This window comes from Blastocystis hominis (assembly GCF_000151665.1).
Source record: "Blastocystis hominis, Singapore isolate B (sub-type 7) whole genome shotgun sequence assembly, scaffold_13".
NCBI lineage: Eukaryota > Bigyra > Opalinata > Blastocystidae > Blastocystis > Blastocystis hominis.
Window position 1 is genome coordinate 374,151 of NW_013171820.1, and position 24,674 is coordinate 398,824.

General features: G+C 46.7%; 8 protein-coding genes; 6 read left to right on the forward strand and 2 right to left on the reverse strand.

The window, feature by feature from the left end:
- On the forward strand, nt 1–1,296 carry GSBLH_T00001748001 (uncharacterized protein; the record flags this gene model as incomplete). The annotated part of the gene is made up of 1 exon (XM_013040203.1): nt 1–1,296. The coding sequence occupies one exon, from the start codon at nt 1–3 to the stop codon at nt 1,294–1,296; it is 1,296 nt and encodes a 431-aa protein (XP_012895657.1).
- A 1,049-nt stretch (nt 1,297–2,345) lies between these two features.
- GSBLH_T00001749001 (uncharacterized protein) lies at nt 2,346–3,329 on the forward strand (the record flags this gene model as incomplete). Its single annotated transcript, XM_013040204.1, has 1 exon — nt 2,346–3,329. The coding sequence occupies one exon, from the start codon at nt 2,346–2,348 to the stop codon at nt 3,327–3,329; it is 984 nt and encodes a 327-aa protein (XP_012895658.1).
- A 3,588-nt stretch (nt 3,330–6,917) lies between these two features.
- Nucleotides 6,918–9,055, forward strand: GSBLH_T00001750001 (uncharacterized protein). XM_013040205.1 has 6 exons: nt 6,918–7,051; nt 7,083–7,183; nt 7,213–7,657; nt 7,689–7,784; nt 7,817–8,032; nt 8,063–9,055. The coding sequence occupies exons 1-6, from the start codon at nt 6,947–6,949 to the stop codon at nt 9,035–9,037; spliced, it is 1,938 nt and encodes a 645-aa protein (XP_012895659.1). The 5' UTR covers nt 6,918–6,946; the 3' UTR covers nt 9,038–9,055.
- Nucleotides 9,056–11,990: 2,935 nt separating this feature from the next.
- GSBLH_T00001751001 (uncharacterized protein) lies at nt 11,991–12,731 on the forward strand (the record flags this gene model as incomplete). The annotated part of the gene is made up of 5 exons (XM_013040206.1): nt 11,991–12,179; nt 12,210–12,332; nt 12,364–12,429; nt 12,459–12,584; nt 12,615–12,731. 5 exons carry the CDS (start codon nt 11,991–11,993, stop codon nt 12,729–12,731), a joined length of 621 nt encoding a protein of 206 aa, XP_012895660.1.
- A 2,936-nt stretch (nt 12,732–15,667) lies between these two features.
- GSBLH_T00001752001 (uncharacterized protein) lies at nt 15,668–16,348 on the forward strand (the record flags this gene model as incomplete). The annotated part of the gene is made up of 2 exons (XM_013040207.1): nt 15,668–15,853; nt 15,884–16,348. 2 exons carry the CDS (start codon nt 15,668–15,670, stop codon nt 16,346–16,348), a joined length of 651 nt encoding a protein of 216 aa, XP_012895661.1.
- A 241-nt stretch (nt 16,349–16,589) lies between these two features.
- Nucleotides 16,590–17,981, reverse strand: GSBLH_T00001753001 (uncharacterized protein; the record flags this gene model as incomplete). XM_013040208.1 has 7 exons in its annotated part: nt 17,898–17,981; nt 17,608–17,866; nt 17,451–17,573; nt 17,343–17,419; nt 16,952–17,312; nt 16,821–16,921; nt 16,590–16,791 (listed from the first exon to the last, which is right to left on the reverse strand). The coding sequence occupies exons 2-7, from the start codon at nt 17,728–17,730 to the stop codon at nt 16,590–16,592; spliced, it is 987 nt and encodes a 328-aa protein (XP_012895662.1). The 5' UTR covers nt 17,731–17,866; nt 17,898–17,981.
- Nucleotides 17,982–18,104: 123 nt separating this feature from the next.
- On the forward strand, nt 18,105–20,321 carry GSBLH_T00001754001 (uncharacterized protein; the record flags this gene model as incomplete). XM_013040209.1 has 2 exons in its annotated part: nt 18,105–18,845; nt 18,882–20,321. The coding sequence occupies 2 exons, from the start codon at nt 18,105–18,107 to the stop codon at nt 20,244–20,246; spliced, it is 2,106 nt and encodes a 701-aa protein (XP_012895663.1). The 3' UTR covers nt 20,247–20,321.
- Nucleotides 20,322–20,465: 144 nt separating this feature from the next.
- On the reverse strand, nt 20,466–24,123 carry GSBLH_T00001755001 (uncharacterized protein; the record flags this gene model as incomplete). XM_013040210.1 has 7 exons in its annotated part: nt 24,003–24,123; nt 22,163–23,971; nt 21,538–21,633; nt 21,332–21,508; nt 21,196–21,302; nt 20,970–21,165; nt 20,466–20,939 (listed from the first exon to the last, which is right to left on the reverse strand). The coding sequence occupies exons 2-7, from the start codon at nt 23,441–23,443 to the stop codon at nt 20,466–20,468; spliced, it is 2,331 nt and encodes a 776-aa protein (XP_012895664.1). The 5' UTR covers nt 23,444–23,971; nt 24,003–24,123.
- Between the last annotated feature and the right edge of the window lie 551 nt (nt 24,124–24,674).

Sequence of the window (24,674 nt, forward strand, 5' to 3'; positions counted from 1 at the left end):
ATGAAGACCGTGCTGACGGGACGGAGCGTGTTTTGCATTATGCCCACAGGCGGAGGCAAGAGTTTGTGCTACCAGCTGCCCGCTCTCCTCCTCCCGGGAATCACCGTCGTCGTCTCGCCTTTGATTTCGCTCGTCCAGGACCAGATTCGCGGGCTGCAAGAAGTCGGCGTGGAGGTGGGCGCGATGACGGGCAGCAGTGGCGGCGAGGTCCCGTCCGCTCTGTGGAATTCGGTGCGAACACGGCAGTTTCCTCGGCTGAAGCTGGTGTACACGACCCCAGAGAAGCTGAACAAGAGCGAGAGCATGAAGAACTTGCTGCGTGCGCTGAGCTCGCTGGGCTTTCTGTCTCTGTTCGTGATTGACGAGGTCCACTGCATGAGTCAGTGGGGCCACGACTTCCGTGTGGACTACAAAGAGCTCGGGAAGGTGCGGTTTGAGTTCTTCCAGAACGTGCCGCTGATGGCGTTCACGGCAACGGCGACGGTGACGGTAAAGAACGACATTTTGAAGCTGCTCCTGGTGAACGGGAAGGAGATCTTGGTGTTCCAGAAGTCGTTTAATCGGCCGGAGCTCCGCTACGAGGTCCGATCGAAGAAGAACCATCGGCAGTTTATCAGCGATGTGAGCGCGTACATTCTCTCGAAGCAGCTGAACAACACGGGGATCATTTACTGCGGAACGCAGATGGCGTGCGAGAAGGTTTGCAAAGACCTGCAAGAAGCGATGAAGAACGAGGGATATGAGAGAAAGATCGGGTTTTACCACGCGGGATTGGAGCCGATGGAGCGGGAGCGGATTCAGCGAGAGTGGAGCGAGGACCAGCTAAAGATCATCGTGGCGACGGTGGCTTTTGGGATGGGGATCAACAAGACTGATTGTCGCTGCTGCCAGATTCTTAAGTACTTCTCCGAGGTCTTCAATCGCGATTTCTGCGGCGTTCCGATGCACCAGCTCTGCGACAACTACTCGCAGCCCTGCGATTACGAAGTAGTCGACATTATGCACATTACCATCGTGCTGGTCCGCCTCCGTTTCCCCTTTTCTCTCGCTATGAAAGGTAGTGTCCGAATGCAAAGCGCCGCTGACGACCAACATGCTGATTTCAGCCGCTCGCGGACTGCACAGCGGTCTGAAGCCGCACGTGCTCGCGTTTGTGCGGTCTTCAATCGTATTACAAATCATCTTCGAGGAGAGCGGATGGAAATCGATTCATATGAGAGTAGGGAGTTGATTAATTTGGAGAATTCAACGAGAAGCGAGAACGAGAAAGATAAAGAAGTGTGCATTGAGAAATAACGAATAGATGATTGCTAGAAAAAACCTGAATGAGAAAGAATGGGTCCAGATCATGTGTGGCATCGAAGGAACTATCATGACCGAAATCAAGGAAAATGGAGTCAACGCAATCGCTTTTAATCGAATCCTTGTGTATGTTGACGAATCCGTGTATGATGAATCGAAAGAATCGTTTATTTGAAATGGTCGAGGATACTAGATCGTGAAGAAACTCGGATTGCTACTCGCGAAGTGGAATAGAAAGATGGAGTGGAAGCGAGTGGAAGAGATCTGTATGATGGATGGTACACTTATTGATTCAATTACTGTTGTTTTTCACTATATTTATATATGGATCACATCGCATTTCACAATGTTTTGTTGATCAAATAGCAAACCAACTTTTTTCATTAATAAAAGATTCCTTCGATCACTATACTTATTTAATAGTTTGGATATAATAGGATAACTCATCTCTAAGTAATAATCTATCAACAACCTTTTTCTTCTTTGTAATATATATTCTATGCACTAAATGATGAATTTCACTTTTTACAAATTGTATTAAAAATAATATCTACCACTCATTAAACTGTTCCAACTATAATCTACAGGATATCGATTGTTGTGAAACACAACTGCTGATACATGGCCATATCTTGAAAAGCGGGCATCCTAAATGAATTCAACACGACCGTCGGGGTATTATAAATGAGTTGAAATGGTAAATAGTCTATATGCTGAATTATTAAAGTTATTATTCTTTTATATGCCATATAATTATATTTCTTTATATATTAGTATGCGAATATGTGACAGATAGTTTTGGATAATGAGATTATTTATTCATAAGTATTTATCACAACAAAATACCTTAGATACACAAAATCATATTTAATGTGGGTATTATCGAGAAATAATGAAACAGATCTTGTTTCCAAAAAAACCGTTTTACCATATTTCTTTTCATTTCCATGCAAAACATTGTTGATTTTGTCAATTCTGCTATTAGCAACTATCAAATTGATAGTTCCATGATTCAGGATATGCAAATATGCTTGGGTAAAGAAATGAAACCAAATGGCTGGATTTCACTCATATTGAGTAATAGAGAATGTATAGTATTGCAATTCAATAATGGAGTATTCATGAATCAAGGATTTGTGATCAATGAGCAGAAAGTGTTGAAAGTGTTTGGAAATCATCAAATTGGTGATATTTCATATAATGACGAACAATCCATAGAAGTAGTAGTAGAAGGAATCGTGGATTTGGATCATGGAAGTCGATTTGAAGGATTGGTATTGACAGAAAAGGAAAAAGTAAAAGAAGGTAAAATTGGAATTCCATTTGGATATGGTGAAATGTATGATGATGATGGAATATTGGTGTACAAGGGCATAATGATCAATTGGAAACGATTTGGATATGGAACGAGTTATCATAATAATGGTTTGATTGAATATGAAGGATATTGGTGTGATGATAAGCGATTTGGAATTGGCAAAGTGTATGGTCGTAAAGGTGAGTTTGTAAAAGAATGTGAATGGTGTAATGGAATTGAAAGTGATATTGATGAAAAATATAAAGGAGATGGAAAAAAACCAATGAATATGGGACTGAAACATTTGAAACTGACTAACTATTGTGTATTGGTTGATTGGGATGTTTCATTGTTGTATAATTTGGAATCAATCGAAATCGGTGATCATAGTTTTAAATCAGTGAAAACATTCAGAATCGATGGATTGAATCGATTGAAAACGATCAAAATCGGAAGCAATTCGTTTACTCAAGTGATATCACCTTTCTGGGATTATAAAAAGGCAAAAAGCAGGTCGAAATCTTTCCACATATTGAATTGTGAATCATTGGAATCTATAGAAATTGGTGAATATAGTTTCAGTGATTTTGGAGGCGACTTTGAACTGAAGAATCTACCACAATTACAATCCATTCAAATTGGCGCAACTGGTTACTATGCATTTGATTCATACAATTTCTACCATAGTTCGTTTGTAATTCGAGGTATTGATATGATATTGAATATTTGAATGATGCATAGATCTTCCAAATCTACAATCCATTACATTAGGTGATTGTGCATTCCGTTATTCCTTATCGACTGTAATTGAAAGTATTGAATGAATTCGAATGAAATGATTGATGTAGATCTTCCATCATTACAATTTATTCACCTCGGTAAATATGCACTTGAAGGAAAAAAAAGTAGAATATGTTCATTGACAATGCGAAGTAATAATGAAACGATTTTTTATGAATAAATATAGATCTTCCAATTTTAACATCCATCTATTCTCGAGAATCATGTTTTCATTGGCCACGCTTAGTAAAATTGGAAAGTATATTTGAATGATGAGCATTGATACAATTTAGATATTCCAAATCTGCATGATGTCTGGTTCTTAGGGTCATTCCAGAATGTTAATAACCCAATTGTCAACAGTAACTATTTTCTTATGAGTTTAATAAAGATGTTTCTGAATTACATTTTTTAAAAGGATATAATTATACTTACATTCAATCACTGAGTTCATCCATAACTTCTATTAATCTTCCCAGTTGGACCTGTAATGATGTTGATTACAAAGTATTTGATTTTTCGCGATTCACACATGTTGAATCAATCGAAATCGGCGACGATTGTTTTGAATCAGTGATTTTCTTCCAAATCGATGGATTGAATCGATTGAAAACTATCAAAATCGGAAAGAATTCATTTATTGAGAAAAGAAATGGACTTTTCAATGACCTAGGGAAATCATTCCACATATTGAATTGTGAATCATTGGAATCTATAGAAATTGGTGAATATAGTTTCAGTAATTTTGGAGGCGACTTTGAACTGAAGAATCTACCACAATTACAATCCATTCAAATTGGTACAATTGGAAGTGAATCAGGCAATTTCTTTTGTAATTCATTTGTAATTCGAGGTATTGAACTAAAATTGAATATTTGGATAATGCATAGATCTTCCAAATCTACAATCCATTACATTAGGTGATTGTGCATTCTGTAAATCCTTCTCAACAATAATTGAAAGTATTGAATGAATTTGAATGAAATGATTGATGTAGATCTTCCATCATTACATTCCATTCAACTTGGTTGGCGTGCACTTGCTGGAAGTACAGCATTTAAATGTCTATTGATAATGCGAAGTAATAATGAATTGATTGGTTATGATTTGCTTTGTAGATCTTCTAAATTTAACATCCATCAATTCTGGAGGATCTGGTTTCTTTTATCCCTGGGTAGTGATATTAGCAAGTAATTTTGAATATTGAATATTGATAGTATTTAGATATTCCAAATCTTCAAAATGTCAAGCTACCTTATTCATTCCAGAATGTTCGATGGAAATCAATTTCGAGTATAGTTTGATTCACTTGATTTGATTCATAGATGTTTCTTCCATTCTCGCTGATCTTGTCCAAATCAAGCATTAACTCTATAATTTTGATTTGATTTGATTTGTTTTGTTCAGTGATTCGTCATTGTTTAGGAACATTTCCATTGATTGTTTGTTTGTTTGTTTGTTTGTTTGTTTGAAACCGATTCTTGATCACAATTCATGATTCTATAATTATCAAAATATCAATCCTGCCTGATTATTATGTTGTTCTTCTTTACCATTTTAACAATGATACTGAATTATGTTTGTTGTTTCAATCAATCAATCAATCAATCATTGTTTTCGATTATTATTATCATCATTATTATTATTATTATTACCAATGACCCAATGATTACATATTGAACATTCACAAATGATGAATCCATTCTACCAATAATAATAATAAAAATAATAATATAGAAATGATGGTTTGAATAGGTTTGAACTAGGATTTGTTCAATATTGATAGGAAACTGCTTGCTTCGAATAATCATCATCATCATCATCATAATCATGAAAAATAAGATTGGAATTGATAGTGACACAATGGAATGGTTGGAATCGATTGATATTGGATGATTATTCCCATTTGTGAATCCATTGTTAAATCGGTAGATAATACAAGACAATACAATGATTGATACTGAATAAAAATAGATCACTGTTTCAAAAATACCAAAGAGAATAGAGGAGAACTGGATTTTAAAAGCAATGAAACTAAGTAGCCTCATATAAGATTACGAAATTAATATTATTGATTTGATATATGATATAATGAATGCAACAGCAATTGTAAAAATATATATGCATAATGCTCAAGGACCAGAAAAATAGCACTGGGTAATATGTAAAGAGTTGATAATTGTAAAGAAAGAAGAGATACTAGATTGAAGATTCATGGAATTGTAATTCCTCAAATTTATGAACAATTCCTTTTATCTAAACAATTATAGTTACACTGAGTACAAAGTCTATGCAAAATAACGTTGAAACGACTTATTGAATATATACATTATTAAACGTAATCCTGCTCGTAAATTGTGATATTAGGATTTTGACACTTATTATGAAAACAACAAATCGTATATCCCTTTGATAACTACCAAGAACTCTTTATCACCATTCACATTTGTTGATTTACATTTAATCTATGCAATATTAAGCCATATTGTATAGTAATCACATGTGAAAAAGCAACCACTTCTTGGCAACATCATACTCAAAATGTCATTGAAAATTACATCTATTACCAGTAACATCGATCTTACAAGTATATATATAATACTAATAAAATGGTTAGTGTAGTTCGAATGCAAGTTTTACAAATCAAATTCAAACATTGAGAGTTCTAAGTTAGTCTCATTCTATTAAAGAACTCTGTAATTCATATAAGGAGCATGTCAAACTCAGATCATGATCTGATTATTGTAAATCCATTGTTTTTCCTGTAAAACCTGATACAGAAAACATATTACACTAGAATAGCAAGTATAAATAACGGGAGATTCATCATCAGAACCACGTGATACATTAAATGGACAATTAGGTATCAAAATCCATAAGAGTATATTGAAGCAATCATTCTACATAAACAGTTTTTTACTGCTAATACTATCCAGGTTTCTGTTAGACTAAGCACCATGGAAATGTGATATTCTTTACTATTGACGTAATTAATAAAAGGTATCGAAGTTCTATTGAATGGTTCATCACAGAGGGGAATAATACTCTAGTTGATCTTCATTCAAATGTCTATGGGTTATTTGCAACCAATACTCTCTAAATCACATCTATCACTCTCTTTTTCTACACTATAGACAGTAATTACGATTCTGAGATCTCCATCTTTTCTTTGCTTCATTGGTGATAGACTCCGTCTCAGTAAATTGAGCATGTATCGATTCTGCAGTTCTGTAACGTTCCTTTCCCGAGTATAGTAATTGTTTGTTAGGTCAGCTCTAAACATTCCAGAAAGGCTTTAAGAAATAAAGACTGTTCATTACAGCCATTAAAATACTGAAAATGCAACTGTACGCCAAAGAAGAATGTACAGTTTGCCATTCAAAATCGGTCAAGAATCTTACTATTCAAAATACAATTCTTCCCTATATATTATTCGTTCATTTCTCAAAAGAGAGTAAGTGAATGGAAAAGCAGTGAACGGGTTTTCATTTTGAAGTAAAGTATTCATTAGTGATTAATTAATCCTAGTTTTGTCATTATATTCTTGGCTTTTGTTCCTCGTTATTAATGAATTACATTGATAAATACAGAACAAGTGATATTCACGACGTTGTAGAAATCCGTCGTCGTCCTGAAACAGGCTTTGACCCAGAGCCGGACACTTTGGCTAGAGTGCTTCTGATGATCGTTGAGTGATGCATAGTCCATGCTCCGTGCCATTGAAAAATGGCCCAATGAACCCGCTCTGGTAAGCAAAGAGAAGAAGGTGTACACCTTCATGGAGTACTATAAGCAATCTGTAAGGTAGGGATGGCGGTTTCTATTTCCCAAAGATTTTCGAAGGCTGCAACAAAACTTGGTTTGAGTACAGCCTCGACTTGTGGTGTTATTGGTTTTAACTCTCCTGAGTACTTTTTCACCCTTTACGGCTGCTGGCTCATCGGAGCCGTTCCCGTGGGTATCTACACTACCAACGCTCCCGAGGCGTGTCATTATAATCTCTTCCACTCGGAGGCGCAGATGTGTGTGTGCCAGGGCGGAAAGCAGGCTGAGAAGATCTTCTCCATTCGCGACCAACTTCCGAATCTGAAGGCGATCGTCGTGTACTGGCCAGAAGAAGGCATGCCAGCGAAGGTGGAGAACGACCGCGTGGCGCTGTATACCTGGGACGAGTGGCTGGAGACGGGGAACGAGATCAGCGACGAAACGATCGTGGAAAAGGCGAAAAACGTGGAACCCGGCAGCTGCGCGACGCTGATCTACACGAGTGGCACGACCGTAGGAGGAAGCGGAGGGAGGTGAAGGGCAGGGCGACCCGAAGGGCGCGATGATCAGCCACGATTCGTGCACGTTCCAGTGCGAAGGGATTCGGATTCGGATCGGTCTGGACCACCACGATCGCTACGTAGAGAGAGAGAGGAGGAGAGTGAGCGCTAGACGTCCTTCCTGCCGCTGAATCACATCGCGGCGCAGTACGTGGACGCGATGGTGCCGGTGTTCAACAACGTCTGCGTGTACATCTGCGACACCAACGCGCTGAAGGGCACGCTGGTCAACACGCTGCAGGACGCGCAGCCCACCGTCAGCGTCGCCGTGCCGCGCCTCTACGAGAAAATGCAGGCCAAGATCCAGAGCACGATCGACCAGGCCACCGTGCGGGTTGCGCGCGCGCGTCACCTCTAGGGCTTCAAACGCAAGCTGATCGACTGGGCCATGCGCGTAGGCTACGCGAGCTGCATGTCGCGGCAGTTCGGCCAGACGCACTACCGGCCGTGGGGCTACTGGCTCGCGGACCGCCTGGTCTTCCAGAGCATTCGGGACAAGCTGGGGTTCGGGCAGTGCCGAGGACTGGTGGTCAGCGCCGCGCCGGTGAACATCGAGACGCTCCGGTTCTTCGCGAAGTTCGACATCCCCATCTACGATCTGCTGGGGCAGAGCGAGGGCTGCGCGCCGTTCGCGACGAACTCGTACGTGGAGCAGCTGTGGAAGCTGGGCTCCGGCGGGAAGCCGATGCCCGGCGTGACGGTCCGCATCGGAGACATGGACGAGCTGCAGTACTGCGGACGCAACGTGATGATGGGGTACCTCAAGATGCCGGAGCAGACGAAGGAGACGCTGGACGAGGACGGGTGGATCCACACGGGCGACCAAGGACGCATCGACGAGGACGGGTTCGTGTATCTCACCGGGCGAATCAAGGAGCTCATCGTGACCAGCGGCGGCGAGAACGTGCCGCCCGTGGCCATCGAGAACAAGCTCACCGAGCTGCTGCCCGAGGTGAGCAACGCCATCGTGGTGGGCGACCGCAAGAATTACCTCGCGTGCATGTTCTGCTTGAAGACCGAGACCGATCCCGCCACCGGCGAACCCACCTCCGTGCTCGCGCCCGACGTGCTGGCGAAGTCCAAGGAGCTCGGGAGCGAGGCCACGACGTGCGAGCAGGCCGCGAAGGACGAGGCGTGGCACACCTACTTGGGAACGGGAGTGGAGAAGTACAATAAGGAGTTCGCGGTGAGCAATGCCCAGACCATCCGGAAGTGGATCGTGCTGGATCGGGACATCTCACTGGAGAGAGGAGAGCTCACGGCCACGATGAAGATGAAGAGAAACGTGGTTCTGCGACATTGCGAAAAGGAAATCTCGGAAATGTATATGTGAGCCGAGGGTTCAGTGAGAGTGCTGTTTGTTGGATTCAGAAATGGAGGGAAGGGAAGGGGAGCGGAACGGAACGAACTGGGAGAGGAGCTGAATGAGAAAGCGGAAGGATAAGATGGAAAAAGTACACACATCCAGAGAGGAAAACGCAATCGGTTGAGCGTTTCTGTAGAGCAAAAGAAAAGGATAGGATCCATCTCCAATCCTCCCAACGAATCGAGTCTCCAAAACTTTCTCTCTAGATTCTACTCACAGCAATATGAAGATTCAATAGATGCAAACATGGGGAAAACGAGTTCCCACTAATTGCCTTGAAATCCTATACAAAAGGAATTTTGCAAGAAGAGAGATCACATAACATAGATCCATACAGTTTATAACAGCATCGAATCAACCATCGAACAAGAATCAAAAGTTTGAACAAAGAAATAGTATTCTTTCCTGTGTGTTCTTCTAACTGTTTTTCATACTTCACGTCTGAAACACATTTGTGGGTAAAATGAATACACAGTTCGCAAATCTACAAGGCGAAGAATGGATATCCCAATCAAATAGTGAGGGAAAGACAGGTTGATTCTAATGAGTAGGGTTTGGTGGATTTGACGATAATGCAATGTTCTCCCAAGGGATATGTACTCCCGTAGAGAATCCTGTTGTGGGTTATAAAAAGCAATCAGAAACTAGATCCAAAAGCAGAGAAGCATTTTCAAATGTTAGTGCCAGAGGGCTTCAAACAGCCCAAAATGACTCGAGACTAAGAGATTTCAAGTTTGGAGTGGAGGATGGGATTTCTGACTATTATCGTGGAGCTGCAGAGGAGGAGAAAGAAAATATGTCCTTTCTTCGAAATTTGTCTTATGTGAACCAACAAGACTCTGTGTTTTCAGCTCAAAAGTCGAGTTCTCAGAAGTTGCTTGACACTCCCAAAGAGGAAGGAGATATTGTTAGTTGTGATAGTGATGGTTTTGTGAGCGATACTGGATATTCGATTTACGGAGATGTCCAGTACTCTGCCTCCCATATGCAGCGCTCTGCTTCCTCCCGGAGTGTGTGTGATGTGGTGAAAGGGATCAACGTGAGAGAGATGGCCAGCTTTCTAGAGCGGACGGATTCATTCATTCGTCGCTTAGAGCCGGCTGTCGACCCGCTTTGCAAGCCTTCACTGGAGGTAACAGCAAAGCCCGTGAAAACACGCCAATTGAACGAGCGGCAAACCCCGTTCAGTCCCATGTCGGGAGAAAAAATAAATGAGCCAAGAAACAGGTTTGGAGGGAAATCGGACAATGTGCGTGATTCTTCTCTGCGTTCATTCTAGGACGAGCTCCTGCGCATGGAAAGGTCGATCGAGCTGGAGAAGGAGAACTCCCATCTGCGCGATCGGATGTTGAAGCTGCAGGCCAGATTGCAATCGCTAGAGAAAGAAAACGTAGACTTAAAGGAAAAGGTGAAGCGTTTGGAGAGCCAGCTCGGTACGACCCCCGAAGACAAATCCTCCGAGTGTACCGACTTGTTTCGCATTCCCACGTAGCCAACGCGCTCTCTCCCTCCACGTTCGAATACTCCCAGCAAAATCTCGCCACTGTTCTGAATGCCATCGGCATTCCCCCCGAGCTCGTCGAGACCGTCGTCATCAACGTGGAACTGGAGTACCAAAAGTCGGTTTCCCCGTTTCTCCTCACCCAGAGGCCCCTCCGCGGTTTCTCCTTTTTCGCTCGGCCTCTCCTCCGCCTTCGACCTTTTTATGACTTCCTTCATCGACCAACCGCGGGAATTCCCCTCTCCCTTCTGTCCCGAAGCGCCCTTCTCCCTCTCCGCGGTTCCCCGTTTCTCCTCCGGTTTCCACGCTTTGGCTTCTCTGCTCTGCTCGCCCGCTTTGTCTTCGCTCTACGCTCGCTTCAAGTCCTTCTGCCTCGCGCTCTGGACCGACCTCCTACACAACCGCGATTTCCCCGCGGGAACCGCTCTGCTCGACCGCATCGACGCCTTCTGCCAGACCACCACGACCGACCTCCGGACCGGTTTCCACGTTTCCACGATTGAGGGAACGGGGGACGCGGAATTGGTGGGATCCCTCCAGCAAATGATCTTCAATCTGATTGGCGGGGGACTGCTTCGCCTCATCGCGCGCGAGAACCGCGGGAAAGAGCGACTCCTCAACACCGCCATCCACGTGCACCAGTTTCTACGCCCCCAGCATCTCGAGATCCCCGCGGAATATGTCGAAAACCCGCGGTTCGCGCGTGCGGTGGAGGAGTTTCGCTCGCTGTTTCAGTGCCGATCCCCGCGGTTTATGCTGCGCTGCCTGGCGGAAACGTCGAAGTCGCTGGCGTCGCTGCTGCGGGAGGGTTGTGTGGATTCCCGCGGGGATGGTTTAGGCGCGGATGATTTTGTTCCGGTGTTTATTTTTTGTGTTCTGCGGAGCGACGCGGAATTTCTGAACGCGGCGTCGGTTTTTATGGACAGGTTTCGAAGGGCGAGCGAGATGGAGATGGGGTAGGAGAGGAGGAGGAGGAGAGTGAAAAGCAGAGAGAGCTACGCGCTGGTGAGTTTGTTCAGCGCGCTGCAGTTCATTGCGAGTATGGATGCGCATCGACTCAGTATGAATCCGATCGATTACCAGATGTGAGGGGTGGGGGAGAAGGAGTGAGGAGTAGGATGGTTTCGGAAGCGAAGGACCGGATTGCGCAGAAATCAAAGAAACGACTTTCGATCTTTTAGTTGGATGTTTGTTCGATAAAGATGGATTTACGGGGAAGAAAAGAAGATTCGTGGAGAAATGGCGACTTTCAAGCATTTCCGTGTCAAACTACCTTCTACCTCGTGTCATTCGTCCCTCTCCCTCTCTTTGTCTTATGCAAGAAGAATACACTCGATTTCTTTTCGTGTTGTCATGCTAATAACAATAGTGTAAAATCTTCATTGTTCATTTTCCCGGCAAAATATATTATTATATGTCATGGCCGAGATTTCAAAGATGACTATTCAGGGAATAAGGTCTTTTTCCCCTCGCGAGGAGAAGACTATCAAGTTCCTTAAACCACTTACAATCATTGTCGGTGATAATGGCTGCGGAAAAACAACAATCATTGAATGTTTAAAAGCAGGCTGCACGGGAGATTTGCCTCCAGAGTGCAATAGGGGTCAGGTACCGTCCTTTTCGAATTGTTGAGAATAGTTATTCGTTACTGACCCTACTTTTTACCCAGGCAAAGAAGTAAAGGGACAAATTAAACTGGAGTTGTCCTGTTTGGATGAAAGCAAAGTTCATTGCGTACGTTCGTATACGGTAAGAGCTACTGTATGCTTTGCATTGCAACACTCTTAAATAGGGAACTAAGCTTGTTTTTCACTCGCTAGATCAAACGGTAAAGATTGTGGACAAGAATGGAAACACAGTTGAGTTAATGACAGTTGTTAAGCTTAGGCTGCGGATAGCAAACGTGTATCGGATATTAGTCAGCAGATTCCAAGACTTTTGGGAATGTCGCGAGCCATTATCAACAACGTGATTTTCTGTCATCAGGAAGAATCGAACTGGCCCTTGTCAGACGTTTGGGTGATTGAAAGGATTGAATCTTAGCGACTTGAGCTAAAGAAACGATTCGATTCGATTTTCGAAAGTACGTATTACACAAAATCGCTCGAAGCCCTGAAAAAGGAGCGAAAAGAAAAGGTTTCAACCCGCGGGGGAAAGTAATCGATAGAAAGAAGAGTTGACCCAGAGAAAACTGGAAGAAAACTCTCTGGGGAACTATCTTCAGCAGGCAAAGAATTATCGCGAGAGTATTCAACAGCATGGTGGTCCAATGAAGTTCAATTCACTGTAGAGGTCGAGATTTTTGAAAAGCAAAATGAGGACGGCAAGCTAAGCGAGAGTTTAGAGATGAAAATCAACAGACACAGCGAATTATTAAATGTAATTCAACAAGTGCGAAAGATCCAGAACGAAATTCGAGCGCAAAGCGGGCAGATCATAGAACAGAAAGGTCGAGTCGCGACCTATCGGTCCAGTTTAACGGAGGTTCTATCGAACAGCGACGAGGAAATCCAAAGCGAGCTCCGAGCGATCGAAACGAGCAGCAATAGGTTCGAATAGGCGCTTCATTGTGAGATGTAGCAGCAGAATGGACGTTCAATCCAAAGAAAACGAATTGAATGATTTGAAAATGAAACGGAGTGCGGCAGACGGAAAACGCACGCAAATCCAACTCGAAATCCACTCGAAGCAAACGCTTTACGCTTCCAAACTCGAATCGATTGGGAAGGACATAAACTCTCTTTTGTCATTTGCTTCGCCAGAGACGCGCTCGATTCTTGAATCCTTGAGAAATTCCATTCAACTCGCAGCCAGTTCGGGAGGAAAACGCGTTTCGATCGATGACATGAAACAGCTTGAGCAGATCATTCTTTCAATCCGAATGAACCTCGAAAAGGAAAAGGAAGCAGCACTGGAACGGAGGAGAATCCAAGAAATCGAAACCACAAAAGTGAAAAATGAATTGAGGGACTTGGAAATCAGTGAGATGGCGTCACGGAAGAGTTTGCAGAATGATATCAACTCGATAAAGAGCCAAATAACTTCGAGGAAAATGCAATTGCAGGTGCGAATTTCGGAGGATTGTTTATGTAGCGATTCGAAAGCAATCAACAAAGGAAACTCCCGCATGGATTGGAAGAAGCGAAGCGAAGAAGCCAGCAGATCGATGCCGAGCTGATAGAATTGCAGAACCAGCTGCGAATGAAGGAATCGCAGTTGGAGCAGGTGAATGCAGGGAGGGAATTGATCCGATTGCAGGAGGCCATCGATCAGAACGAAGGAGAAATCAGTGAACTGCGGATGCTTTGCAGAGCGTCGCAAGCGGGCGGAGCGATGAACGGAAGTCTCATGATGGATGAGATTTTGACGCGAACGCAACGAGAAATGAAGAAGTGTCTGGCGGAAGCGAATTTGGATTCGGAATTGAGTGCTGATAGTTTGAATGAATCGATTCTTGGATTGGAAAACGACGTGGTTCGATTGAAGAATGACCGAATGGAAGTGTTTGGAAGGTTGAAAGTGGAGGAAGGAAGACTGAATGAAGTGGAGAGGCAGCTGAATGAATTGGAACAATTGTTGGATCAGGGAATGAAGGAGATTCGTCAGGAATATGCAGAGTATCATTTTCAAAGCGAAGACTACTACGACATTCTTTCAGAGTTCCAAGATCGCAAACAAATCGTAGAAACCGTATCGAATTCGATCGAATGTAGTGGCCGATGAGCTTGTTAACCACGTTATCGAAACATTACCACTTCCTTTGTCTTCAGGATACCAAAAACCACTTAGAACCCTCACGATCCACCATCCAAGCCCAAATCAAAGTACAAAACCCGATCATAATCCGAAATAGACTTTAACAAACTCGCTCCGAGCGAAGGAAATGGTGATGAAAACCACAAAAAAGAAGCTGGAGGAGCTTCGGAATGTGAGAGAAGTGGTGACTCGCTATCGAAACTTTGAATCGGAGTTCCAGCGAGTTTCGCAGTTGACCACCCAGGATGAATCGAGTTTCGAATCGCAGCAGAGAGACGATACGAAACGACTGCAGAATCTGGAAGAGCAGACGGCAGAGATGAAAAATCGACTTCGATTAGAAAGAGAATCGAATCTACAAAAACGGAAAACCCTTGAAAACGAGCAACGCAATTTGCAAAGGAGAGTTCGATCGACTCGGAGCTTTTTGATTCTTAGATCAACGAGCTCACGTTCGAGAATCAAATGATTAAGCAAGCCATTGAAGACATTCAATGTAGCCGATTCTTGTTCTGTTTTGATTCATCAGCACAACTTCCAGAGATGACTTCAATCCAAAAAGAAGTCTCCGAGCTGGAAGCGCGATTAGACGAGCTGTACAATCGCAGATCCCAGAGCTATTCGCAGCAGACTTCCACCCAAGTCGAGACGCTTCGAGAGAAAGAAAGAAGTGCTTCGCAATCGCTGAACGAAATGATGAACAATCTGAGCGTATTGGCCTCCAAGATCGATTCCGTATCGCGAATGCTCGCTTCTCTTCAGGAGAAAAACGTGAACCAAATGGCGGAGTCGATCGATAATCTGCAATCGCAGTTGAGTACGCAGGAAAGTTTTTCCAAGGAGTACGAAGCGAGATACACGGAATTGAATACGATCATCCAGACACTCAGACAGAAAACAAGTGCGACGCAATATCGAATCGCGGTGCTGAATGGCAATCTGCAATACCGTCAGGAGAAATCGCGGTTAGAAGAGATGGAGGTGGGCGAATTGCGATGCGTCGAAGCGTAGAAACAGATGAAAAACCTCGAAGAACAGCTTCGTCAGTTCGATGTCAACCAATTAGAAGCGGAAGAAACGATGCTCACGCAAGAAATCGACAGACTCAAGGGCAGGTGCGAATCAGTAAATAGAGTTTCATCGTAGACGGAACCAAATCAAAGGAGAAATCGTGCAGCTGAATCAGCATTTGCAGGATTGCAAGGTTCGGAGCGAAGATTGTTGTTGTTTTGTAGAATCAGCTGGGCAAAAGCGAGTTCAGAGACATCGATCGCCGATGGCTCATCGCGCAGACGCAGTTGAAATTGCTCACGATAGTGAACGAGGATTTGGACAAATACATGCAGGGCATCGAAGCAGGGCTGCTGAAATACCACCAAGCGAAGATCGAAGAGATCAACGAGCGGATCCGAGATCTGTGGACGGAGACCTATCAAGGAAAAGACATTGAATCGATTGAGATCGAGAGCAAGCAGATTACGCGAGGCTCGAAAACGGTCTTCGATTATGCTGTGTATATGGTGAAAGTCGTGCTTGTTTGTTTCTTTTGACGGTAGAATCACACGAAATTGCAGATGCGAGGCCGTTGTTCGGCTGGGCAGAAAGCACTCGCATCGCTGGTGATTCGAATCGCATTAGCGGATGCGTTTTGTTCGCATTGCGGGATTTTGGCGTTGGATGAACCCACGACGAATCTTGATAATGACAATAAAGAAGCTCTGGTGGAGTCGTTGGTGAAGATTATAAAGTATCGAAGCCAGCAGCGGAACTTCCAGCTGATTGTAATTACGCACGATGAGGAGTTTGGGCAGATGGTAGGGATTGAGAGAGAGCGAACGAGCGTAGTTGACGCAGAAGGGACTGGGAACGAGAAAGAGCTATTATCGAGTGAGTCGAGAGCCATCGCAGGCGGATCAGGGATTGTTTGTGAGCACGATTTCAAGACAGACGTGGGGATAATAGATTCTATTTGTGTGTGTTGTTGTGTGGTTTGGTTGATAGACGATTGTTTGTTGGAATAGTAAAATGAATCCATGAAACATTCATTCGAGGAATCATAAACGAAGCGATCCCAATCCCAATTCACATAATTTCTATTCAATCCAATTCAATTCAATTCAATTCAATTCAATTCAATTCAATTCAATTCAATTCAATTCAATTCAATCCATATCATTCAACACCACTCATCCTCCACTCAACTCATTTTCTACCTCAAACAATCCATAAAAGACACTCCAAAAACAACCCATTTCTTCTTCTTCACTTCTTCTCCTTGGGCGGTACAAACTTCTTCTGCCGCTCCTGCTCCTTGATCCCGGCCTTTCTCTTCTTCTCCATCCGCCTCTTCTCCATTTCTCGCTCCTTCTTCTGCTGCTCGCTCAAGAAATACTCTCCGCTCTCGATCTGCAGATCCACCTTCGACGGCGTGATGTGATTCTCCGGCGGGAACGGCGTGTATCTACTCTTCACTGCCCTCATCATCTTCATTACTTCTTCTCCTTCACCACCACCTTCTTCGTCTTCGAGCTTTTATTCTCCTTCTTAAACTTCGGTAAGAACCGATCCCAATTCTCGTTTTTCAGCGCAGGGTCCTACGCATCATCGCATCATGCCATCTCCACCTTCGCTAACTCCCGCTTAATCATCAGCGTTTTGATCGCATAGATCGGATGGATGTTCTTCATGCAGTCAATGATGATTCGACGCACCGTTTTCAGGCCTTGGTAGCTTCCCATCACCGCCACCGTGTTCCCTTGAACCAGCATGTAGCAGTCCGTTAGCAGCTCGATCGCCTTCAGCGTCGCTCCTTCGGGGCCTACCAGGCGCTGGCGACGCTTGATGAAACGGTCCTTCGTGGTTACGTAGCCGCCGATTTTGATGATGTCGCATTGCATGTTGTCGTCCAGGATTTTTATGGCTTGGTTGAAAGGAACGCTGCGAGCAAGTAGCTTGATCAGGTCGCGTGCTTTCAGAATGATGTAACTACCGCTCAGTCCAAACAGGAGGAAATACGGGTCCTTCGTTTTACGCGTCGTCTTGACCGTCATCGTACCTTCGATACAGTCCAACTCGCAGTAAATTCCGTGTTTCTACAGCTTCACCGATTTATGCGAATCAAACATCTAGTTCTTTTGTAACCGCTGGCCACACTTCACGGAGATATTGCTCTCTGTAGCGGGGAAACATGGTAGCGAACGAGCTTTCCTCCAGCAGAGAAGAGGGCATATACTCCTCTTTCCATTCCTAGGAGCTAGTCCACTCCAACACACATCCCTACTTCGATTTCCCACTTGTTCACAGTGCCATCATCCCAGGGCTTGTCTTTGCGATAATTTCTCTTTTTTCCCTGCTTCTTCTCGTCTGTGGGAACTGCTTCGGTGGGTTTGTTGCCAGAATCCATTGTGTGAAGAGAAAATGTGAACATATTGTTTGCAGAAGTGTGCAGTAGAGAGTGAAAAATGCACCTGCATCTTTTTCAATTTTGAATCGCATCAAGTCACGATTGAACGATTTCAATAAGGAAATTACCACTGCTCCTTCATTTATAATTTGTGTGCAAAAGAGTACGTGATTTGGAACAATCCCATTGTTCCTTGGTTTACAATTTGTTTTGGCTGTTGTGCATCCTATCCATCTTCTCGAGCCCTACGCATAGGCATAGTTTATAAGATAGATATGCGATTGAAACTCCCAAATGGAACATTCCATTTTGGCGAGAGTTCCAAACTGACAGGAATTCATATTTTATTTTTCAATTTAGTGTAGGTTAAAGAAATGGCTGAACAGACTGAGACCTTTGCTTTCAGTGCTGATATTACGCAGTTGATGTCTCTGATCATCAACACGTTCTACAAGAACAAGGATATTTTCCTTCGTGAGCTGATCTCAAATGCTTCCGATGCGCTGGATAAGATTCGTTATGAGAGTTTGACTGACCCCTCAAAGCTCGAGTCGAACCCCGAGTTGGTGATCGAGATTACTGCTGATAAGACAAACAAAACGCTGACGATTCGTGATACCGGTATTGGTATGACAAAGGCTGACTTGATCAACAACCTGGGTACCATTGCTCGCTCTGGAACGAAGGCGTTCATGGAGGCTCTTCAGGCGGGAACGAGCGATGTTTCGATGATTGGTCAGTTCGGTGTGGGTTTCTACTCCGCTTACCTGGTGGCTGACCGCGTGGAGGTGATCTCCAAGAGCAACGACGACGAGCAGTACGTGTGGGAGTCGTCTGCGGGTGGTTCGTTCACGATTCGTCCCTCGACGGACGAGCCTCTGGGCCGTGGAACGAAGATCATTCTGCACATCAAGAGCGACCAGGAGGACGTGCTGGAGGAGCGCACGATCCGCGATCTGGTGAAGAAGCATTCTGAGTTCATCGGCTTCCCGATCCGTCTGTGGGTGGAGAAGACGACGGAGGAGGAAGTGCCTGATGATGATGAGGAGGAGGAGAAGAAGGAAGAAAAGAAGGAGGGCGAGGAAGGAGAAGAGGAGGAGGAGGATGCCCCGAAGGTGGAGGAAGTGACGGAAGAGGAAGCGACCAAAGAGAAGAAGACGAAGAAGGTGAAGAAGGTGACGCACGAATGGGACGTGCTGAACAAGCAGAAGCCGATTTGGATGCGTCCGAAGGACGAGGTGACGGAGGAGGAGTACAACGCCTTCTACAAGAACATCTCGAACGACTGGGACGATCCGCTGGCGCACGAGCACTTCGCGGTGGAGGGTCAGCTGGAGTTCCGCTCGATCCTGTTCGTGCCGAAGCGCGCGCCGTTCGACATGTTCGAGACGAAGAAGAAGCCGAACAACATCAAGCTGTACGTGCGCCGTGTGTTCATCATGGACGACTGCGAGGATCTGATGCCCGACTACCTGAACTTCATTCGCGGCGTGGTGGACTCGGACGATCTGCCGCTGAACATCTCGCGTGAGGTGCTGCAGCAGAACAAGATCCTGCACGTGATCAAGAAGAACCTGGTGAAGCGTTGCCTGCAGATGTTCGAGACGATCGCGGAGGACAAGGAGAAGTTCAAGACGTTCTACGAGCAGTTCAGCAAGAGCATCAAGTACGGCATCCACGAGGACAGCGCGAACCGCGAGCGTCTGGCGAAGCTGCTGCGCTTCCACAGCTCGAAGTCGGGCGACGACGTGGTGAGTCTGGAGGAGTACGTGGAGCACATGAAGGAGAACCAGCCGGGCATCTACTACATCACGGGCGAGAGCCTGGAGGCGGTGCGGAACGCGCCGTTCCTGGAGAAGCTGAAGAAGAAGGGCTACGAAGTGCTGTACATGGTGGACGCGATCGATGAGTACGCGATGCAGCAGCTGCGCGAGTTCAAGGAGAAGAAGATGATCTGCGTGACGAAGGAGAACTTGAACTTGGAGGACGACGAAGAGGAGAAGAAGAAGCTGGAGGAGGAGAAGAAGACCTTCGACGAGCTGTGCGTGCTGATCAAGGAGGTGCTGGGCGACCACGTGGAGAAGGTGCTGGTGTCCAACCGTCTGGCCGACTCGCCGTGCTGCCTGGTGACCAGCGAGTACGGCTGGTCCGCCTCGATGGAGCGAATCATGCGCGCGCAGGCGCTGCGGAACGACGCGTTCGGCATGATGTCGGCGAAGAAGATCATGGAGATCAACCCCGATAACTCCATCATCAAGGTGCTCTCCGAGAAGGTCAAGGCCAACCGCAACGACGCCACCGTCAAGGATCTGGTGTGGCTGCTCTACGACACCGCGCTGCTCACCTCCGGATTCTCGCTCGAGCAGCCCATGGCCTTCGCCAACCGCATCCACAAGCTCATCCAGCTCGGACTCAGCGGAGAGGACGAGGACGTGCCCGCTCTGGAGGAAACCAACACGGAGGCCGCGCAGGAAGCCGCCGAGGAGGAAGAGGGAGAGATGGAGGAGGTCGATTAAGCGAAAGAGAAAGAAAAAGAAAGGAATAATAGTCGTCGCGATTGTGTGGATTTTGTAATAGTAGTTGCATTGGTTGGATTGTTTGTTGAATGAATAAATGAATCAAGGTATGAATGATTGAATGAATTGTAAATGCAAGAAAACAAACTACCAATCGTTATAAATCGCTCGCACCCACCATTCACTCGTTTCTAAAACAAACAATCAACACACAACGCTTCAGTTCTCCATCTGGCTGGCCGAAAACAAAAACTGGCTGTTTCGATCGAACAGGCAGGGTCGTTCCGCGCTCTCCAAGTAATGGAGCCCCAGCGCCATGCTGAACCGCGCTCGCAGCGCCCTCTTCTCCCATTCCTTCTCCTTCTCCTCGCCTCTCCTCGCCTCTTTCCTCTCCTTCTTCCGCTTCTCTCTCTCTGCACACCCCCGCAGCGCGTCGACATACATTTCCGCCTCACACGCGACCTCTCTGGCGACCATGGCCACGCATCGATACAGCACTTCCATCGCCGACGCCTCCGCGAACTCCTTGCACCGGAACCAGTTTCCTCCATAGTTCGGTCCCTCCATCGCCGCGCGCTCCACGAACACTTTCACCGCGGGACTCGCCGCCAGCAGCACCTCCAGCGCGCGCCGCGACGCGCAATCGTGGAACCAGAGCAGCGCGTCCGAGGTCACCAGCAGCAGCCGCACCGCCTACACCTCATCCCCGCGGGACTGGCCCACCTCGACGTAGCTATCGCTATACTGCGGCGTGAAGAACATCGCCAGCCGCAGGCACTGCGCCGCGTTCCGCGGGGAGAACAGCCGTCCGCACGGGTTCAGGAAAAGTCGTGCGCCCTCGCACCAAACTTCGCCCGATTTCCCCACGGTTCGCAGCGCGCGCCGGAACACGCGCAGTCCCGCGAACGGACCGAACGCCCTGCACGTGAGAGCCTCCCCGCGGGAATACTGGTGGGTCTGCTGGATGTACGTCGCCCAGACGCGTCCCGCGGTTGGGTGGCGGGAAATGGCGGCCTCGTTGAGGAAGCGCGCGGGACGGATTAAACCGCGGTAAAGCTACCGTTCAATCGGGGAAACGTGGAAACGCATTGGTGGACGAGTTCCAATCGAAGTTTCCACTCTTCAGGGAAACGGTCGATCGCGCAGAGCAAAATCCCCGCGGCAAGCGGAGCGTTTCCCGCGAAAAAAACCGTCTTCGCGAATTCTAAAAGAACCTGGTAGGCGTTTCGTTCGGCCGCGTAGCGAAACGCCCGCTTCATCATCTAGAGTGGAGATTCCCGCGGGGAGGTACGCTGAGACACGTGGCCAAATCGCCGAGCAGCGCGGCAAATCGCGCGGCAACGAGGAAAAGCCGCCATTTGAGATTGTCGGGACAGAAATGGGCGGCCTGGATGAGATCGCGGTGGCTCTGGCGAACCAGGTGGACTTCCCCGCGGGGCAATCGGTGGTAGAGGAAGGGCTACGGGTGAGATCCGAGCAATCCGCCGAATCAACAGAAAAAGAAAGAAAGAAAGAAAGAAAGAAAGAGAAAGGGGTGAATGAATGAATGAATGAATGAATGAATGAATGAATGAATGAATCGATGAGAGAGAAAAGGAACATTCAATTCAATGACTCAGGGAGGCATTCTGATGATTGATTGATTGATCCATTTCATCCAATCGATGATTCATACACTTCAATTCATTCAATTCATTCAATTCATTCAATTCATTCAATTCATTCAATTCATTCAATTCATTCAATTCATTCAATTCATTCAATTCATTCAATTCATTCAATTCATTCAATTCATTCAATTCATTCAATCAAAACCCGATCAAAAAACAATCATTTCATTCACTTCCATCCCATCCCATTCCTCCCTTCCTTCCTTCCTTCTTTCTCTCCTTCCTTCCATTCGGTCGGCTCCCTACCTGTCTCATCACGTTTCTCTGCAGACACATCAAGCATCTCCCAAAGAACTGCATGCGAAAGAAGAACGCCCTCCACAGCACGTCCAGCGTCAGCGCCTCCACCACCCTCTTCGCCACGCTCAGATACAGCGGGCTCTCCACGCGTCCTCGGAAGCCCTCCGCCTCCCACTGCAGCAAGCACGCGTGTTCCAGCCGATCCAGCACCTCGAACCACAGCGGGCCGTACTTCGGGAACTGCTCCAGCGCGCGCAGCGCGCACTGCACCTGCTCTCCGAACGCCGCCCGCGGGGTCTCGAACTGCAGCCACTCCAGCACGAAGTTCCCGGCCGCGAACCTCGGATGCTGCAGCGCCGCTTCGAAGCCTTCTCGGGCCTTGCCCAGCTCTCCCAGCCTTGCCAGCGCGCGGTACGCGTCCAGACTCGCCTTCAGCGCGCGCTGCGTGTCCTGGCCGCGCAGCTCCGCGGCCGCCGCCTCGATCTCCCGCGCGCTGCGCAGCCGCTCCGCCACGCGGATTTTCCGCTGCAGCAGCGGCAGACTCCCCGGGTGCAGCGCCAGTCCCGCGGCCACCACCCTCGCCGCGTTCCGAAACTCCCCGCACTCCATCTCGAAACGCACGAACTCCAGCCACACCTGCACTTCCGCGGGGCGCTCCAGCGCCAGCTCCACGAAACGCCCGCGCGCGGCGCGCAGCCGGCAGCGGTGCTTCAGCTCCACCGCCTCCTCCACGCACTCCTTCAGCGGACGCAGCGGACCCCGTTTCACCGGTTTCTCCAGTTTCCACGATTGCGAAGAGAGGGGGTCCAGGGGATCCAGGGGGTCCAGGGGATCCAGGGGATCAAACCACCCCGGTTCCACGGTTTCCACGGTTTCTCCGATGGCAGGAACCACCTCGGAGGACTCCTCGGTTTCTCCGGTTTCTCCGGTTTCTCCGATTTGGCGCCGGTCGTAGTCGGCGACCAGCGCGGCGTAGGGCGTTTCCCGCCAAATCGAGAGACTGCGCACGTGATTTGGCGGCAAATCGCTCCCCCCCGAAGACACCGATCCCCGCGGGGATCGCGACCGCGGAGACACGCGGTACTCCCAGAAAATCGCGGGACGCGGCGGGGGATAATCGCGGGGATCCCGTTCCGCGGGGAGTTGCAGTTCCTGGAGAGCCAGTTCCGTGGGACGCGTTTCGCTGCTCATTCCCGCGGGACACATCGTCATGGTCAAAATCGGGGCGTTTTCTGGCTCGCCGGGCGTTTCATCGTCGAGGAAGAGCGGCGTTAACCGCGGTTCCATCACCGAATTCGGCGCTCGCTCCAGCGGGGCTCGTCCCGCGGGGAAGAGAGGAACCGCGGGGCGGTTGGCGGCGCGGTCGGTTAGGCTGCCGGTGGCGTAACCGTATCCTGGCCGCGGGGAAAAATCGTCCCGCGGGGGAGAGAAGGGAGCGTGCTGGAGGGAATACGCGGGGAAATGGGGGGTGGCGGGGCGGTAGGCGGGGTACTCGTCGTTCCGCGGGAATAGAGCTGTGGTTGAGGGGAATAAAAGAAGAAGAATACGTTGGTAAGGAACGGATGAAATGGTCCCAGGTCGGGAGTATTGGTAATTGACCGGATCATCGAAATAGGGCTGATGACTTAAAAAAGTAATTCATGGTAAAAGGGAAAAATACTAAGAATAGGTCGGAGTTTGGGAACCACGCTGCGAAAGAATGGTGTGACATATTCTCTCGCGAGTGTGGGACGGGGAATAAAAGGGGGCATCGCCAATAGTCAAGTCTGCTGGTGATGGGAATGAAGTCTGAAGACCGTTGGTATAATTAGGATTCTAGCAGTGAATTAGAACAACAGTACACTACCATGGTGGATTATAAACAACAAAGTACTCTCACAACGTAATATCGGTAAATGGCAAAATGAGCTTGAAGACGATATAATTTATTGGCTCCTAAACTCGATAGGCAACAAAATACCGATTTTAACGGTCTGGTAAAAAGTAATCTAACCGTCAAATAAGAAAACGCATCTTTCTTGTGTTTGGTACGATCATGCTCCGTAGTTTGTGTGGTCCATTTTAAGTAAAAATAAACACAATCTCTTTTTCCACTTTGGTTGTTTTTGGCTTTTGCTTTTATTCGCAATACCATGCAAGAAAGCAAGGAAATTATCAGTATCCAAGTCGTCATTGCCGATTGCCTTCACTTTAGAAATGCACAGATATCGAAAAGCTACGTAAAATCGCTCTCGATTTGGAAAAGGAGAATTCAAAGCTAAAGGAGTCGTATTTACTGCTTTCGTCTCGGTAGGCGAATTGTTGCTATTTTTTGTTAATTGATTTTAGAATGTCCAAATTGATCCCATTAATCAAGGATCAACTTGCGAATTGGGACTGGGATGTGTCAGATAAAGATGTGATTAGTTCATTTGATAAATCGGAGAGTGAAAATGCGGAAAGTGCGATTTGGCTGATTGTTTTTTGATGGGGTAGATGGATCGAGTGCTGAGGGCTGTCTAAAGCTCCTAACCACAAT